At 45.0% G+C, this 18,454-nt stretch overlaps 1 protein-coding gene across 1 annotated transcript; it reads right to left on the reverse strand.

Moving 5' to 3' along the window:
• Window positions 1-167: 167 nt before the first annotated feature.
• On the reverse strand, window positions 168-15,524 carry LOC136648367 (interferon-induced protein 44-like). The gene is given in 11 exon segments (XM_066624475.1): window positions 168-1,954; window positions 2,698-2,798; window positions 4,940-5,111; window positions 7,490-7,530; window positions 7,533-7,641; window positions 11,975-12,170; window positions 13,284-13,335; window positions 13,417-13,621; window positions 13,623-13,794; window positions 13,796-13,909; window positions 15,466-15,524. Coding segments are annotated over 10 exon segments (1,353 nt in total). The 5' UTR covers window positions 13,903-13,909; window positions 15,466-15,524; the 3' UTR covers window positions 168-1,756.
• Window positions 15,525-18,454: the final 2,930 nt, after the last annotated feature.

Genomic DNA, 18,454 nt, shown 5'->3' on the forward strand with positions numbered 1-18,454 from the left:
GCCCCATATGGAGATGGATGAGCATTTATTAAAAAGCAGAAAAGACTCACAGACAGTCCCAGTTGTGAAATCCAAATATAATGAAATCTAGTAAAGTGCCTTTGTTGCAAGGCCAAACAGCCACTCAAATAAGCAACTCAGAATAACTCAGTACATAGGGATGAAGGTTCACAGGCTTTTATTGACTTGTATACAATTGGTTCACGGGACTCATGTCCAGATCATGGACCCCGTCTGAACGGTGGTCCTTAACCTTTATACTACACAATCCTTTGTCTGAAAATCTAGAATTCTCATTCGCTGAAGGTTTGACATCATAAATGGGGCTCAATTTTAATAGGACATAGATAAAATACCATTTACATACAAGATGGAAAATAGGTGGGCAACAAGTGAGCAAAACCATTGATTGACTATTATTTACATACAGGTGGGGTTTCATCTTAACACTTTGCCAAAATTTACACAACTTCCAAAAGTTTCCAAAACCAGTAGGGTTCACTGTAACATTATTCTATCCAACACTGACCCCTACTCACATTTATTAGTCTAATCAGGGACCTCTTTGAGAAAATAAGTTCATACTATCCCTATTAAAGATAACACACAAGTACTTAAACATGGGTGTGAAGATCTTAATTTGGCAGAACCTCCAATCCATTTATTGACTTTTATTCCTTTAAACCCTTCTGAATTAGGATGGCTTTGCTCATGCTACTCATCTGCATCTTCTCTCCTAGGTTTAGTATGTTTCTTGTGGGCCTTTTACTAACCTGCATAAACTAAAATCTTTTAAATTCCCTTTTATGACCTTTCTTTTGTGACTGGCTAGCACTTAAAGTGTCGTTAGGCTTCAGCTAGTTTCCTGTGACCTTTCTACACTCCAACACAAAAACAAGCAAACTACTACTCTGCATATGTGATTTCTTTTAACAAATTCCTGTTTCATTTATCTGTAAACACATTATATGTATTAATATTATATAACAATAGCAATCACTATGAAAAAACAAAAGCACTGCTAGTGTTTCACAAAGAGTAAAAAGACAGATCTCTGCCCTTACAATTGCCCTGCCCTCCAGGCAGAATTGTGATTCCAGAAACACAAGTTCAAATTCCAGTCCAGTTTAGTTTGGAGCAACGGTAAAATACTGAGTAGCACAGATTAATGTGCTTTGTGTGGTTGTGTATAAGAGCATGAAAAATGTAAATTATTGTACAAGCTGCCAGTTTGTAACTTGCTTCACCTCACCAAACTGCCATTTCACGCTGGTAAGTCCCATGGTTCTGGATAGCAAAAAGTAGTTCCTATAAACCTAAGTCCATTGTAAATAACCAAACATACCAAGAATCCATAAACCATCTCTCTTTAGAACTATAACAGATGAATTTCAATTGAAGACTATGTAAGGATTATGACTGAAAACTATCAAAATTGAAAATTCTAGTAACTGATTTGAGGAATTAATAATCTGTGTTTGTCCACCTAAGAAAGCTGAGATACTGAATAATGCAACTGAACAGTTTTGGGATTTTGTTTTTAATTGTTCAAAGACTTTTGTCATGGAAGACCTACATAAACCTTAAACATACAATAATAATAAGATTAATAATAAGATATGGAGAGCAGGGTTGGAAGCAGATGTCAGTTCTACAAAACAGGAGATTCCAGCTGTTCATACTTTGAATAAACATGGTCACATAACAGAGATATAAAGCAAAAAAAACAGAAAGGGAAACAGCTTAAACAAGCAATTCAATATTCAGAATAATCCACATTACTTTTGTCCAGAGGGAAATTATCAAGGTAGCTTTCAGATGAACGCAGCATCTGCCTCACAGCCAGGAGTATCAGGATATCAACATTGTTCTTAAGATCCAGCTCTGATGAGTAATTTTTAACAGGAACTATCTGACTCAGAGGGATGCCAAGTTTTACTTCTATCAACTGCATCTGTATGGAAAGAAACAGGAGTATATGGTTACTCATAATCATTGTCAAGAGCATCCTAACAAATTTCCTGACTTCTTGCTTCCCAAGAAAGTTGAGCCCGGTATTATCAAACTAATGTCAGGACACCATATATGCAAATAAGAAACAGCAATAACGTATGAAACAACAAGGTTTAGCGTGCCATATTGTCAGGTACACAGGACCAAGGACTGGCAGGTCATAGTAGGAAAGAGGAAAGTAAGTAAGATGCAAGTTCTGTGCCAGGCACGGGGATGGGAGGAGGGTGGAACGGAGGCAGGGAGGGGGTTCTTGGGGTGGGGGAGAGCAGGAAGGGGGTGGTTCAGGTCACAATAGGAAAGAGGTAAGTTCTGTGTCAGGTGGCACAGGGGTGGTGGGTGGGGGTACTGGGAACAGGGGAGAGCGGGGAGGAGGTGGTTCAGGCCTGGGGAGGCACGGTGGGTGGAGGAGGCCTCTGCCATATCTTAACCCCTGTCCCAAGCCTGAGAGCCCTACACAGGGCTTCTTGGACTTGCAGCAGCGATTTAGCTGGTGTAGATCCAAGTAGCCCCTTTGGCAGGCTGGAGCTCAACATGGGATAAGGGACCATGTGTCCCCTTATCCCGAGGAGATCACCGGCCTGCTCAATTTCAGCACTGGATACAATGTGGTCCATGTGACCCTGCTGTGCCAGCCCTGAATAGGACTGGGCTGTTTGTTAATATTCAAGACAATAATCACATTACCTGCGTCTGAACAGCCTTGCTTCTGTACACTTGAGAAACATCTTCCTCAAGAAGTGGGCATATTTCATCCACTTTTGTCAGTAAAACAAGCTGTGGCACACCTGCACAAAGACAATGAGTTATGGAACTGACAGTACCATGAAAAAGTCTCTTCCGATCTATATAAACCAACATACTCAGAAACACAACTTAGGGCCTTTAGATATGAATTTAGATACAGGATCAGATGCCTTTGAGAGGAAAAGGATCTTACATATGCACACATACATATACACTCTTCTTCTACCTGTTGGAAAACAAATGGTAAAGACTCTCTGGGCAGCAGATCAGACACAAGCATCTTCTTACTTTTCTGGTAAGGCAGGTAGAGAACCGATCCTATGTAGGAGTTCTTCATAGTTAGCATGAAGCTCTTTGTAAAGTTTGACTCCAGGGGTTCACCCAGAATCCTGACCACTGATTTGCAACAAATAGAGAGAAGAATGATCTGAAAACTGATTACTTTTTTTTTTGGCTTAGGCCAGTGTTTCTGAAACTGTGGGTTGGGAACCAATAAGTGTGAGTTGTGAGCCAATTTCAGGTAGGACCCCATTCATTTCAATGAGTATTTTATTTTTCCTATATTAGACTTGATGCTGCCGTGGTATGTGACTGCATTTGGGGAAATGTGACAGATCTGTACTTTGAACAGGCTACTATGTATATGCTTTTAACAATTATAGTCAATGGGACTTAGTCCCAGGTAAGAGTGCATAGGATTTCAGCCTTTGGATTGTTTTGGAAATTTTTTAAAAACAGATCAGCAACTGCTTGAGAAAGTTAGGATGGTTCTTCTTTATCTTAATTTTTTTAAACTTATTGTAAACTTCTAATTTACATGCAGCGCAATCCTGAGCTGCACTTGGGCTGGCGCAAGTCCATAAGGCACATTTGCGCCTTCTCGTGAGTCAGCTAGGCCGGTGCGCTGACGGAGACTCTGAGTCTTGTGTTGGCTGAGCTCGGCCAATGCAAGACTCTGGGGTGGGTGAGTAGGGAGGAGGCGGGAGGGAAGCGTTCCAGGGCGGGGGGAGGGAGGGTGTTGGGCAACCCTAGAGACGGGTGGGTGGGGGGCGGAAAGCAGGACTGGGACCTGGCAGTTATGCCGGATCCCAACCCCGTTCCCGGAGAATTTAGAGTGGATTCAATCCGCTCCGCTCTCCTCTGACTTGTGCCACCTCAGGAGGAGACCCATAGGTGCAAGTTTCCCCTTACCTCTGGGCTGAGCTGCTTAGGGCACCTATCCTGCGCTGGATCTAGAGCAAGTCTCTTGGCTTGACTGTTCCAGTGCAGGATAGGATTATGCCCTTGCTTAGCTAAATTTTGTCATCTGGGGTGTTAAAATTTTCCTGCTCAATGATGTCACTTCAAGATTAATGACATCACTTCGGGTGGGTTCTGACAGATCGTCATTCTAAAAAGTGAGTCGAGTGTTAAAAAGTTTGGGAAACACTGGCTTAGGCAAAACTGCTGGGCAACACAATCCTGAGCTGCCCAGAGTGCGGGGCTGCTGCAGCACCAAAATGGCGGCTGCGGCATCCAAAGTGCACTGGGCAACCCACGGCAACTCCTCGGGGTAAGGGGACTTTTATTCCCTTCTCCCCAGTAAGGGAAGTAGCCCTGCAATGGGGTTACTCAATTCTGCAGCAGCTCTTGAGCCTCTGAAGAATGGAAGAGTACAGTGTTGGGCCGCGCAGCCTAACACGAGCCTCACCAATCCTGCTCCCTCTCATGCCACACCTCCCCCTCACCTTCCATCCTCCTCCCCCCACCCTGGATCACCTCTCCCCAGCCTCCCCCCAAGCCCGCACTCACCTCTCCGCCACCCAGTCCGGAATGCAGGCCCAGCTCCGGCACTAGACCCATGGTAAGGGCTCGCAAGCATGCCTTACAAAACGGTTGCAAAAGTGCACGCCGGCGGTGAGCCGTTGCACACTGTTTAGGATTGGGCCCTAAGACAGTAGTATTCTATATGATATGGCCTAGCTATTACTCAGTAGCATGAAACCCATAATCATCTCCCTCTTAGTAGGCTGTGCACTTCAAGATGTGCTAAACAATTTAAGAAGATGTGAACTGAACACAAGTGGTCATTTCACAATAAATTAGGTGATATTCCCAAATTCAAAGACCAAATGACCATGGCATATAGAAGAGGTTAGCCATCTCCTGTTTTAACTAGAAAATACTAATACGCAACACTGACCAAACTTGATTGCTTTTCTTCGAATATCTTTCAGCTTTCCTTCTAGCTTCTCAGGAAGGATCTCAACTTTGGAGCCATCAATAATAAACACAACACAATGAATCCGGTCTTTCAGAGATGGACACTTGATGTAGCCAGGCACATTTGGGTGTATAGCATTAGATGGATTAAACTGAAAATAAAACAAGTCATAGCAATAACAATGAATAATTAGACTATAACCACTTTTAGAGAACACAGTGCTAGATAAATATCTACAATTCAACAGGTTTTTAGCAAAAAGAAAGCGTACCAGGTTGAATCCAACTACAATTTCTTAGATGAAACTATGCTGTGATACTCATCTGGGGATATGCCACTGGATGAAGATATCCTTCACTAGCAATAAACATAAAGAGAGAAGTGCCAATTGCCTGCTTGTGTATTTGAGAAAAAAGAGTGCAACCAAAAGCCCAATCCTATGCATGCCTTCTTAGAAGAAAGCCCATTATAGTCAATGGAACTTACTCCCAGGAAGGTGTGGATGGGATAGCACCCCCAGAGCCCAATCCTATGCATGCCTGCTCAGAAGTAAGCCCCCTTATAGTCAATTACTCCCAGGAAAGTGTGGATAGGATTGTGGCCCAGTGCCCTTCCTCTAAAAGTCCCAAAGAGCAGGGAGAGTTGCTTTGGGGAGTTGCAGGCAAACTGGCAAGGAAAAGGGACTTTCAGGGACCCTTTTCAGCCAGCCAGTCCTTAGGTTGGGGGCCTCAGCAGACTCGCTCACTCTGTACCTGCTTGCCTGCTTCTGGCTCCCTCTTCTCACTCACTCGGCAGCTCCCACCTCCTGGCTCCTCCAGGCTTCTCTTGTTGGCCAATTAGCATGCAGGCAGGCAGCAACCTCCTTCATGCCCAACCCTATGCATGTCTACTCAGAAGTAAGGCCCATAGTAGCCAACGGGGCTTACTTCCAGGAAAGTGAGGATCAGGTTGTAGCCTGAGTCATGCTCAGTAGCAGGAGCAAGCTCCAAGCTTGTGTGGGATGCAAAGCAGCCTTGACCAGCCCCTTCCCTGGCTGCTCCCTTGCTTGTGCTGCCTGCCACGGGAGGCTCAAAGCAGCCACTTCTCCCACACGCAGGCACACAGCTGCTGCCTGCCTCCTCTGATCCCACGGCACACCTGAGGCAGCCTTGCGGCACACCAGTGTGCCACATCAAAACCCGCTGGTATAGGATTTCAGCCTTCAACATGTTTAGAAGAAAAGGGGATTTAAAATGATAACAAGTTCAAAAACTCATAAGTTCAAAACCCAGCTGCCATCTACATTGGCTATTGTGATAGCTGAGTATTCTCCTTACCCATGTTTTCTTTTGGCAGCAGGCACCCAAAAGCAACTTATGGCCCAAACATCTCAAGATCTGCTGTTGTCAATGGACCAACAACAGTATAAATGCATGCAATGGAGTCACCAGCACAGGGTGAAAAGATACCATAACTACAAAAGAAGACTAGGCACCCCAAAATGTAGGACATCCAAGAAAAATGTAGGACATGACAAAACGAAAGCTAAAAACACTTGTATATTGATTTAATATAGTTAATTTAAACAATATATTATTAAATTTAAAACTATATTACATATAATTTATTAATTACCAGAAGGCTATGTGCTACCTGCAGGGGCTGCTCACAGGGAAAAAGAGGACATTTAAGTTCTTTCCAGGACACGAAGCTAAAAAAGAGGACATGTCTTGGAAAAAAAGGATGTCTAGTCACCCTGTAGCAGCAAAAAAGGCTGGAGGCTCTGACAATGTGCCAAAGTGCCAAGGTCCTCCAATATCTTATGCCCCAATCCAGTCTCAATGCATCCCTTGGACCTACTTAGCTTTACACCAGCAAAAGAACAGGCACAGATATGAGTAGGTCCATTGGGGACCACATAGCAGTAGAGTATGTAAATATAAAATATTTTACTACTTCTCCATTACTGCCTGTTCCCTGACCAGCACATAGCATGCAGTGGAGTCTGTGCCATTACATGCGCTGGGCCGGCTCCAGATAGGATTGGGCCAATCTAGAGTGAGCTGGTAATAGGGCTGCTATAGGAAGAGTTTCTTCCAAAACCACAACTTCAGATGAAGCAGCAGCACTGACTGGATTCAAGGAGAATGAGACTGGGGAGGAAGGAGAAGGACATATAACCCCTGCTAATTGGGTAAGAGGCACTTTTTCAAGTGGGTGCTCCTTTTTTTAGCAGGGGGAGAGTAACTGGCCCACCTCACCCCAGCACTGTCTGTTCTAGTGGCTGTCCGCTGGTATTCATTTGCATCTTTTTAGATTGTGAGCCCTTTTGGGACAGGGAGCCATTTAGTTATTTGATTTTTCTCTGTAAACCGCTCTGTGAACTTTTAGTTGAAAAGCGGTATATAAATACTGTAATAATAATATATATTTTGTTGGTGCCCAAGAACCATGCACTAGAAACAATGAGGACATGCCCCTCTGTAAACCATAGCTGATTGACATGCTCTATTTCAAGTGAACTTAAGAATATAAAATACTGCATCCTACCTGGTACCTATCAGGAACATGGCCTTTCAACAGGTTGGCCATTCATCAATGTCTAGGCCGGCTCCTTGCTTCTCTTCTAGCCCCATGGTGTCACAGAAAACAATGGGCAACGGCTTTCCAGAGCTTTTATTTTTTACTTCATAGGTCCTATACTGTTTGTTCAGAAAGGCATCATATTGAAATACATGCAAATCCATTTTACATTTACTGTAGGAATAGGTAATTATTCACACCTTAAAGAGGTGTCTGACCTTGCTTGACAAAACCCTTTGGATCTATTTTGTTTAATCCATTTCTACCCAGCCCAAAGGTGTACACATTTGATCCCTATTGCGTCTATGCAGCGTTGGGCAGAAATGGCTTAAATCCCACTTTATGTCTGGGTTGATCTTCAAAATGGGTCACAAATGCAGAGCTCCCTCCGGCCAGTTTTCTTTACAAGCAAAACTAACACCCAATTGTAACCTGTGCCAATGCAGCAGGGCCAGAGCAGACGCACTACATCCTGGGCATGTACTGAACAGACTCGAGATCTCCTTAAGATAAGGGGGCATTTGTCTCCTTACCTCAGGGAAAACCCCAGCCTGCTCAATAAGGCAACTGGGATCTGTGCCTGCTAAATAGCCAGCATAAGTCTGAGTTGACTCATGTCATGTTGGATTTTCAGGCCCAGGAAATAATTGGTACACTGTTGAAAGGATAAAACTGACAAATTTGGAAGATGCAATATGAAATAAGAATATCAGTCAGTGAATAGCTTCACAGAGTGGATCAAGTCCCTGGAGGGGGAAGGATCAGTGGCGCTACTGCGCACTATATCATACCTCCCCTTCCCAGTATGGATTCGCCAAAATGTATCCACTCAGATTTGGGCCAGCAATTTAGCAGGTGCAGGTACATGAGCCCTGTTGCCAGGACAGGGGTTTTCCATGGCGAAAGGACCTTCAGACTGTAAAATGTGCTGCAGGATACAAAGCTAGCTACACTGGTCCCACTGCAGCTGTGCAGGGTAATTTCAATAGAATTGTGCTGTTCAATCTTCTTATGAAGATCTGAAGAGACAACATCCATTTGGATTAACACTGTGATGACTGCAATTAAAGTGAATTTTTCAATGCTGTCCTACTTTGTTTGTTTACTGTCTGTGGGAGGGGTTCACACTGCTTATTATTGTGATCGATTTATGATAGCAAAATTGGAGTTTGGGCTAGAGCCAGTGCAAAAGAAATTTAAAACTTTCACTAATCCAGGGGTGGCCAACCTTTCAGATTGAGGGCTCCTGGGCATTTAATTGTGTAGAGGAGGGAATTTCAGCAGGTGCAACTTGCCATCTGATAAGCTGCACCTGCTGAAATTCCCTCTTCTACTCAACTGTTAAAAGTTCAGGAGATCTAAAGTTGAAAGCTTGAACACGCTCGCACAAATCAGAACTAAAACACAATGCAATACATTTTCATATAAAATATAGCAGCCTGCAATACCCACCTGCACTGTCACACTTGTAGAGTCTGATCCTGCAATGGCTTGATTTGTTACATAGCCATGGAAAGTAGAATTCAAATAATTCAAATTCAAATTCTAACTCTTCAGAAACTCAATTTTAATGGAGGTCCCCTAGTTCCAGTGGTATGAGAGGGCAAAGAGCATCTACTATCTACTCTATTGATCCCCTGCATAATTTTGTATTTTTCAATCATGTCCCCCCTCAGGTACCTCTTTTCTATGAAGAGCCTCAAATCCTGTAGCCTTTCCTCATAAGGGAGGTGCCCCAGCCCAGTAATCTTTTTGGTAGCTCTCTTCTGCACTTTTCTAGTTCCACTATATCCTTTTTAAGATGTGGGGACCAGAACTGAACGCAGTACTCTAGGTGCAGCTGTACCATTGATTTGTACAATGGCATTATAATATTAGCTGTTTTATTCTCAATCCCCTTTTTAATGATCCCTAGCATGGAATTGGCCTTCCTCACTGCCACCGCACACTGGGTTGACACTTTCATCAAGCTGTCCACTAGCATCCCAAGATCTCTCTCCTGAGCTGTCGTAGACAGCTCAGACCCCATTAGTCTATATGTGAGATTTGGATTTTTTGCCCTAATGTTTATTACTTTACACTTACCTACATAAAAAGGGAAGGAGAGGGGACCCAGGAAACTATAGGCCGGTCAGCCTAACATCTATACCGGGTAAGATGGTGGAATGCCTCATCAAAGATAGAATCTCAAAACACATGGACGAACAAGCCTTGCTGAGGGAGAATCAGTATGGCTTCTGTAAGGGTAAGTCTTGCCTTACGAACCTTATAGAAAAGCTCAACAGGCATGTGGATGCAGGAGAACCCATGGACATTATATGCATACAACTTTCAGAATGCATACGACACGGTCCTCACCAAAGGCTACTGAAAAAACTACATAGTCAGGGAATTAGAGGGTAGGTCCTCTCATGGATTGAGAACTGGTTGAAGACTAGGGTACAGAGAGTGGGAGTCAATGGGCAATTTTCACAATGCAGAGAGGTGAAAAGCGGTGTGCCCTAAGGATCTGTCCTGGGACTGGTGCTTTTCAACCTCTTCATAAATGACCTGGAGACAGGGGTGAGCAGTGAGGTGGCTATGTTTGCAGATGACACCAAACTTTTCAGAGTGGTGAAGACCAGAAATGATTGTGAAGAGCTCCAGAAGGATCTCTCCAAACTGGCAGAATGGGCAGCAAAATGGCAGATGCATTTCAATGTAAGTAAGTGTAAAGTCATGCACATTGGGGCAAAAAATCAAAACTTCACAAATAGACTAAGGGGTTCTGAGCTGTCTGTGACAGATCAGGAGAGAAATCTTGGGGTGGTGGAGGACAGGTCGATGAAAGTGTCGACCAAATGTGCGGCAGCAGTGAAGAAGGCCAATTCTATGCTTGGGATAATTACAAAAGGTATTGAGAACAAAATGGCTAATATTATAATGCCGTTGTACAAATCGATGGTAAGGCCACACCTGGAGTATTGTGTCCAGTTCTGGTTGCCACATCTCAAAAAGGACATAGTGGAAATGGAAAAGGTGCAAAAGAGAGCAACTAAAATGATTACTGGGCTGGGGCACTTTTCTTATGAGGAAAGGCTATGGTATTTGGGCCTCTTCAGCCTAGAAAAGAGGCGCCTGATGGGGAACATGGCTGATATACACAAAATTATGCATAGGAAGGATAAAGTGGATAGAGGGATGCTCTTTACACTCTCACAAAACACCAGAAACAGGGGACATCCACTAAAATTGAGTGTTGGGAGAGTTAGGACAGACAAAAGAAAATATTTCTTTACTCAGCATGTGGTTGGTCTGTGGAACTCCTTGCCACAGGATGTGATGATGGCGTCTGGCCTGGACGCCTTTAAAAGGGGATTGGACAAGTTTCTGGAGGAAAAATCCATTACAGGTTACAAGCCATGATGTGTATGTGCAACCTCCTGATTTTAGAAATGGGCTATGTCAGAGTGCCAGATGCAAGGGAGGGCACCAGGATGAGGTCTCTTGTTATCTGGTGTGCTCCCTGGGGCATTTGGTGGGCCGCTGTGAGATACAGGAAGCTGGGCTAGATGGGCCTATGGCCTGATCCAGCCGGGCTGTTCTTATGTTCTTACTGAAACGCATCTGCCATTTTGCTGCCCATTCTCCCAGCCACACTACATCCTCAAGTCATATTGAGCAGGCTGGAGGTCTCCTTGAGGTAAGAGGGCAATCGCCCATTACCTCAGAAAAATTCCAGCCTGCTCAATGGGGCAACTTGGATCTGCACTTGCTATAAATAGCCAGCATAAGTCTACTCATGTTGGGTTTTCAGGCCCAGGAAGGGTGATAGGATGCAGCATGCACTGCAGATCTTGCCCCTCTCCCAGAACCAATCTACCCATCCCTGCCCTCCCCCCACCCCTGTACTATTTGGAGCAGCTCTTACCTGCTCCAGCGCATGTTCCCTTTTGCATCAGCACCATCCTGCCAGTGCTCCTCACTGCTAGGCTGTGGTGATGTGCTTTACAGCACGTTTGCAATAGCCTTGGCCAGTGCAGTAGTCACTGTACTGGTGCTAGCGAAGATTAGAATTGTGCTGTAAAGCTTATGGTTGAGAAGGGTGGTGAAATGCAGCTCAGAAGGAAAGTGGATGGACAGATCTCACTACTGCCTGCTACAAAACATGAAATTGCAGTCTGGGTATTTACTAGATAGAGCAAATAATTTATAACACATTTAAGCAGCAAATTACAGATCAGAGGAAGCTCAGAACCCTCATTTCATGTTGAGTCAGCCAGGAGCAGGCCTGCCTGCTTCTGTGTATGTGTGTGGAGTTGTGTAGAGGGAATCTGACAAATTCCCTCTTCTACTCAATTGTTAAAGGTCCAGAAGCCCTGAAGTTGAAAGCTTGGCCACTCCTACACTAATCAGAACTAAAACACAACTGAATGCATTTTCATATAAAGTGTAGCAGCCTGCAATACCCACCTGCATTGTCACACTTGTGGAGTCTGATCCTGCAGTGCCTTGATTTGTCACATAACCCCGAAACGCAGAATTCACAGAGTTGAAAAAGCTGGACTTCCCAGCTCCAACTGGCCCAAGGAACAGCGCCCGATACTGTGGCACTGAATTCAAATAAGGCTTGTAACTTCCTATCTCATCCATCAGTTTCAATCTTTCTCTGTTAAGACAGAAAAAGCCTTCAGAGGTGCATACACTAAACTGAAGAAAAATACACTTACTTACATTAGCCACCTCACCTTAACCACTTGAGGCATAGCCTAGATATAACTGCAGATACTGCTACTGAGGGTACAATCCAAAGCTGAAGATCCTCTCGCATCGCAGTAGCTAATCTAGCAGAGGGTGTTGCAAACATGCCGTAAAGCACGTTTGTAACCCTGGAGAGTAAACAGCGCTGGCAGGAAGCTGCATTGGATAAGCTGCATTGCATATACAGGAGGCCATGTAGCCCAGCTGTGCCAGCACAGTTTAGGATTGGGCTGCCTGATTATTAACTATGACAAGCAGAAAACAGAAGCCTATCAGAAGCACTACACAGGCTGAGTCTCATTATTCCCAGAACTCACATGGATGACAAAAATCGAATTAAAGCAAATCATTTAAAAAACATTTAAAATGACCCTTTGCTGAGCGATTTAAAAACAGCCTTGCTGACCTTTGTGATGTAAGACAGAGTCATTAATGAGACAATTCATCAATCATTCTCTCTCCTTCACTATGAGCCAGCAACCCTTCCCTTCACCAATGCAAATCTTTCTTTCACATGCTCAGGGAGAAGGGAGGGGTCACTTCCTTGGAGTGAAGGAGAGAGAATGATTGATAGATTGTCAGCTGGCTAATGTTTTCCTTTAATTTAAAGGGTCCTTCTCATTGAATTGAGATAGAAAAACTGTGCATTTTTCCACAAGTGAAAAATCTGTGTATAATTAGGTTATACTTGTAATCATTTGTATGACAGTCTCTCTACAACAGTAAGAAAAGCAGTTTTTTAAAACTGTGATTTTAAAGGGGTGCATTTTTCCCCTTCTCCAGGGATCAGCACATTCCTTCTCATTTGCAAGGGCCATTCATGTTGACTCAAATCCATGTATAAAAAATCTGTGTATAACAAGATTGGACCTGTACTTTACTGACAATTTAGATCAAGGGTGACATCTTTCATTTGTTATTCAGTGACATCAGCTACTTGAATCTCAAGATGGATCGTCCTTACCGTGTATTTATGGTACACACAAGTTGAAACAAAGATATGCTGAAGTTGTTAACCTACCCAGGTGTCCATTCAACCTGCCTCCATGGAGTTTCCAAGAAATCTCCAACATCTATAGGAAAACATCAGAATATTGTAAGAGCACAAAGGGGTAGCCTTCAACAAATTCAATTTCATTTTTCTTTCAACTCACCTTCATCTCGATATACTTCACATTCCAAGAGGGCCAGGTCATTCCCATGTAAATCTTCTGGACGGAACATGTAAGTGGCAACAGTAGCATTTGTGGCCACCTCTGCATAATTTTGTGACAAGAATACAATGGATCCATCCCCAAAATAAGGACCATATCCTGAAACATCATATACAGCCTCTGTGGGTACTTTCACTGGGATTTTTTAGTGGGCTAGACTCTTTCCCTTTTAGTCTATAGAGGAAAGCTTCGCTATCATTTATATAGTTCCCAGATGACATATAACTTTGGCTGGTATAGGCTCCAAAAATATAGCCACTTGCATTGTATGCCACTACTACAGTTGGACCTTGGCGGTTGCAAATATTGTGAAAGTATGTATGAGTGAATGCTTCCCTTATAGAGGAGGCTTAGGTGCCTGCATCTCAACAAATGCTGCAGCAGCTGTTTCTCTTCTTTGGTCAGCCGGGATTTGCCATCAGCCATGTTTAATCTGAAAACAGCAAAAAGATTTTACAAAGGTGGCCTTTCATGTTTTATATCTACATCCTTATTTACATTCAATAATACCGTAATTTGGAAAAGAGTCTTTTCCAAAAGACCTTTCCAAAATCTTTCCAAAAGACACTGGGCTTCTGAAACATGAAATGTCCACCAAAATGTTGGGGTGACATATGTGGAGGAGGCAGCTTTGTACTGCTTTGTGCATGGAGCACTGCAGTCACTCAGAGAATCCCCATTATTGGAAGTCAAGCTACCCATTGCTAGACTGGTGGGAGGACAAGTGCAACACTTTCTGAAAGTGTAGTGTGTTATTTACAAATTAGTCAATGTACTGCCCACTCAGACTTGCTTCAGCAAAACAGCTGGTGCAGGTCCAAGTAAACCCATTCAGGCACTGGAATGGGGAAGGAAACAAATGTTCCCTTACCCAGAGAGCTTGGGACTGCCTTCCCCACAGGATGCAGTACTTGTTCCAGTGGGGCAGCTGCACTGGTGGGTTGGATTGGAGTGCAAGAGTAAACCTTCTGAGTTCCTCAGACCCCTTCATCAGGTTAGATGTTAAGCAAAGAGAAGGGGGAGAGAACAGAGCGTGTTTCGCTAACCTTAAAGGTCTGTGGTTTATACGGTATACATCTTGAGAGAGTATTGGGGGTTCTCTACAGACTCATGTTGTTTCGCCTCACTAAGAGATAGAAATTGAACTCAGTTTGCACCCAAAACTACTGGGATGGGCAGGAGGCAACAATTGCTTGTTCTCAATTTTCATAACATAACACATCACATCGAACACAGGCCTCTTGTTAGGCAAAAGGCTGATGTAAAAGAGAAACTGTCAGAAGCAAAAGTGATCCTGACTTTCTCCAGCATCAACAAACCTTGGGGTGGTGGTGTACTTGGTAGACAGAAATGGAAGTACTGCCTAGTGGTTGGAGGTTTTCTGTACTCCTCCTTGAGGCAGTGATGGCAGGCATGCTTACTCAGAAAGGCCTCTGAATTCAATGGGGCTGCTCCCACACAAGGACGCCAAAGCCTTTTAAATCGTCCCCCAGCGATCAAGAAAGGCAGGTGCTGCCGGCTTCCGCAACAGTGAAAAGCGCGGGAAGCCTCGGCCAGGACGCGCAGAGTCCAAGCCCCAGCCGGGGAGCGAAGCAGCGGGGCGGCTCCGTTCCTTAAGCAAGCAAGCGCCCACTCCAGTTGCAACATCGCTGCGGTCATACACGGTGGAAAAGGCAGGACTGGTGCCAGCCTCAGCATCCCATCAAGGGAGCCCGGCTGCAGTCCTGTCCACGCTTTCCTTGGAGTCAGCCCCATGGAGCACAATAGGACTCACTTCTGAGTAGACACGCCTAGGATCTTGCCCCTATGTAGGACTGACTTTCTGTGGGGGGGAGGTGAGGGAGGGAGAGAGGCCATTCAACTGGACTGCTGTATCCTCCCCCCCCCCCGGCGATGTGGTCCCAGGACCACCAGGCAGCCCTAAGAGCTCCCCTCCCCTCTCACAGCCGCAGGGGCAAGAAGCCGCCCGTGCAATCTGCGCGCTCTTACCGTGGAGGTTCTTCGCCCTCGGAGGCTGAGCTGCTCTGCAGTGCGCGGTGGCGCCTCCTCCCTCCCCCCCCCCCCCTCCCTTCGTTCCTTCCTTCCTTCCTTCCTTTCTGGGAAAGCGAAAGCGAAGCTGCGCGTAGGCAGGCCGGGTGGGACACGTGCCGCCTTCCTGCTCAAACGGGAGGCTCCCAGAGAGTTTGAGAAGCACTGCACCAGGGCAACCAGAAGCAGGTTATTCCCTCTTAAGGGGAGTGGCTCAGGAATGGGTGGGGCTTCAGCAATCGCATGCCAGGGGAAGCCAGGATAATTAAACATACTTGGGGGTCATGAAACTTCCTGGAGGGTCCTAGAGGCTCACAGCCCCCTCTGCAGTCCTCCTTGCTGCAGCAGTGAGCTACGATTGGAGAGCTGATTGCAAACCAGAAGTGAGCTCCAATAGACCACTCGAGCTCACTGCTGCAGTGGGGAAGCCTCCAGGACCCTCTGGGAGGCTTCACAACCCCCCAGGTATGTTTTAATGATCCTGGATCCCCACAGTGCCACAACGACTGCAGTGCTGTCGGGGCACATCCCCCCACCCCGCCCCACCTTCTGCCAAGAGTTAGATTGGTCCCAATTCCCTTGCAAGTTTGGGGACAGCTATTCTAGAGCAGGGGTGCTCAAACTTTCAACGTTAGGGATGCTGGACCTTTTACCAAGTGTATAGATCTTCTATACACCTTTAACAAGTGTATAGAAGAGAGAATTTCAGCAGTTGCAACTTGTCATCCCACAGATGACAAGCTGCACCTGCTGAAATTCTCTCCTACACAACTTTAAAGGTCCAGGATCCCTAAAGTTGAAAGTTTGAGCACCCCTGTTCTAGAGGACTAAACTCACATCCATAACACATTACTATGGAAATTCCCTATCAAACCCTGCGGCCCAGACTTTATACAGTTTGCAACTTCCAGTTTCTTCAGTAAACCAGAAGTGAACCAGAAGTTTCTTACCTTATAAGGCATTCGCTGGCCCCCAAATGCTTTATAAGGCGAAAAAAATGTCATTTATCGTTTCCATCCGGAAGCCAGAAGTCACGTCTTTTTGGCCAAAACAGCCATTCTGAGCCTTGCAGAGGCAGCGTTGCCTCTGCGAGGCTCAGAAAAGCCCCTGGAAGCAAGGGGAGCACAGCTCTCTTTGGCTCTGGAGGCTTCACTTAACATCAAGCATCTCTTGTCGAAGGGGGTGCAGGAACGATGCACCACTGTGCCTAGAAAAACAAACCACAAATGAAAATATGCACATGAAAGTGTCATCAAACAACCAAAAACCATGTGAAAACATGACAGCCACTTGACAGAAGTAATGTCCACATGAGGTAACCCCATGTTACATCTATGGACATAACACCTGTCGATGGATACCATGGTGTGCTCGCATATCCGCAGATCCAGTATCCATGGTTGCAGTTATCTGCAGATCCGGATCCCCCCCCCATGGAGCTCTGTTGCCCCCAGTTAGGGGGCAGCAGATAAGGGATTAAAACACACACACACACACACACACACAAATCTGTCGTTGATTTGTGACAAATCTCAGCAGGTTTAAACGCAAGACAGGTTGTTTTCCTTTTCCCTGAAGAGACACTGCTTGATGGGGGGGGCAGCAGATAAGTGGTTAAAACACACACACACAAACGGAGAGACACAAACATCCCCGAGTGATTTTCAATGGAACTCTTAGCAAGGCTTTGAGCAAGCGAAGCTTTATTCCCCTCATGGAGGGAGAAACCACTTGGCGCACCAGGCGAGTGAGTGAGTGGGAAAGCTGTCCTGCCTCCCCTACAACATGCTCTCCAGCAGCAACTCAGGAAAGGGGAGGAGACAGCGGACCAGTCCTTCTCCCCTTCCTGAGAGAGGACCAGAAGTGGGCAGGAGAGGACTGTGTGCACAAAATGGAGGAGGAAGTGTTTGGAAACGCGGCAAGCAATTGATAGATTGAACAGTGCATTAAGGAACAGAAGTAATTCAGTACAGTACTGAACTCTACTGTACTATAGTACCAAGTGTGATTGGGGGGATCCCTTGCAGAATGATATGCTGTTCTCTTTTATCCATGGTTTCAGGTATCCGTGGTGGGTGCCACAATGGAATGCCCACAGAAACCAGGACATGCCTGTACAGGTATAACTTATTTACCCATGGCTTTATCACCTGCACTTTTATCTCAGGGAGATGAGAAGGGTCCTTTCAATTAAAGGAAAAATTGCATTTAACAAGAGCCTTGTTAATGAGGGAGAGGGCAGCCTGCAGGCAATCCATCAATCATTCTCTGTTCAGGTGCTTAGAACAGCTTCACTCCAAGGCAAGCAACCCCTCCCTTCCCAGAGCACAGGAAAGAATGCTAAGTGGAAGTGGTGATCACCTCCTCCATTCTTTCCCCATGCTGCTGCTCCAGGTGAAGGGAGGGGTCACTGCCTTTCTAAGCCCCTGGAGAGAGACTGAGTGTTGCCTGATGCATTACAAAGGTAAGCAAAGCTGTTTTTAAATCACTATTTTAATTTACATTTAAAGGGACATTGTTTTTTAAATGGATTTGCTTTAACACCATTTTTGTTATCCACATGAGCTCTGGGGGCAGAACCCTAGCGGATAAGGAGACTCAAGCTGTAAATGCTTTTAAAATACACAGCATTTTCTCCAATTAAACTTGATTTTTTTCTTCTTGGTATTCACCTAAGACTAGACATTTGTTCCCAACTCATGGTCTGTGACATCCTAAGAAGTAGTCTCAGGGAAAAAAATAATAAGACTGTCTTCAATCACCTCCAGCATCTCACTAAGTGAATGCTCCCCCATAGACCATCAGAGAGAGCAGAGAATGGACTGCCTGCAACTGGCAACAAAAATAGCAACCCACAAATTTTCCCTACAAATAATAAATCTCTAATACATCTTCTCTAGTTTTTTAATTGTCTTTTTAGTGTGCGAGGGGATGGGGGTTGCACGTGATC

Source organism: Tiliqua scincoides, chromosome 4 (assembly GCF_035046505.1).
Source record: "Tiliqua scincoides isolate rTilSci1 chromosome 4, rTilSci1.hap2, whole genome shotgun sequence".
NCBI classification, from domain to species: Eukaryota; Metazoa; Chordata; class Lepidosauria; order Squamata; family Scincidae; genus Tiliqua; species Tiliqua scincoides.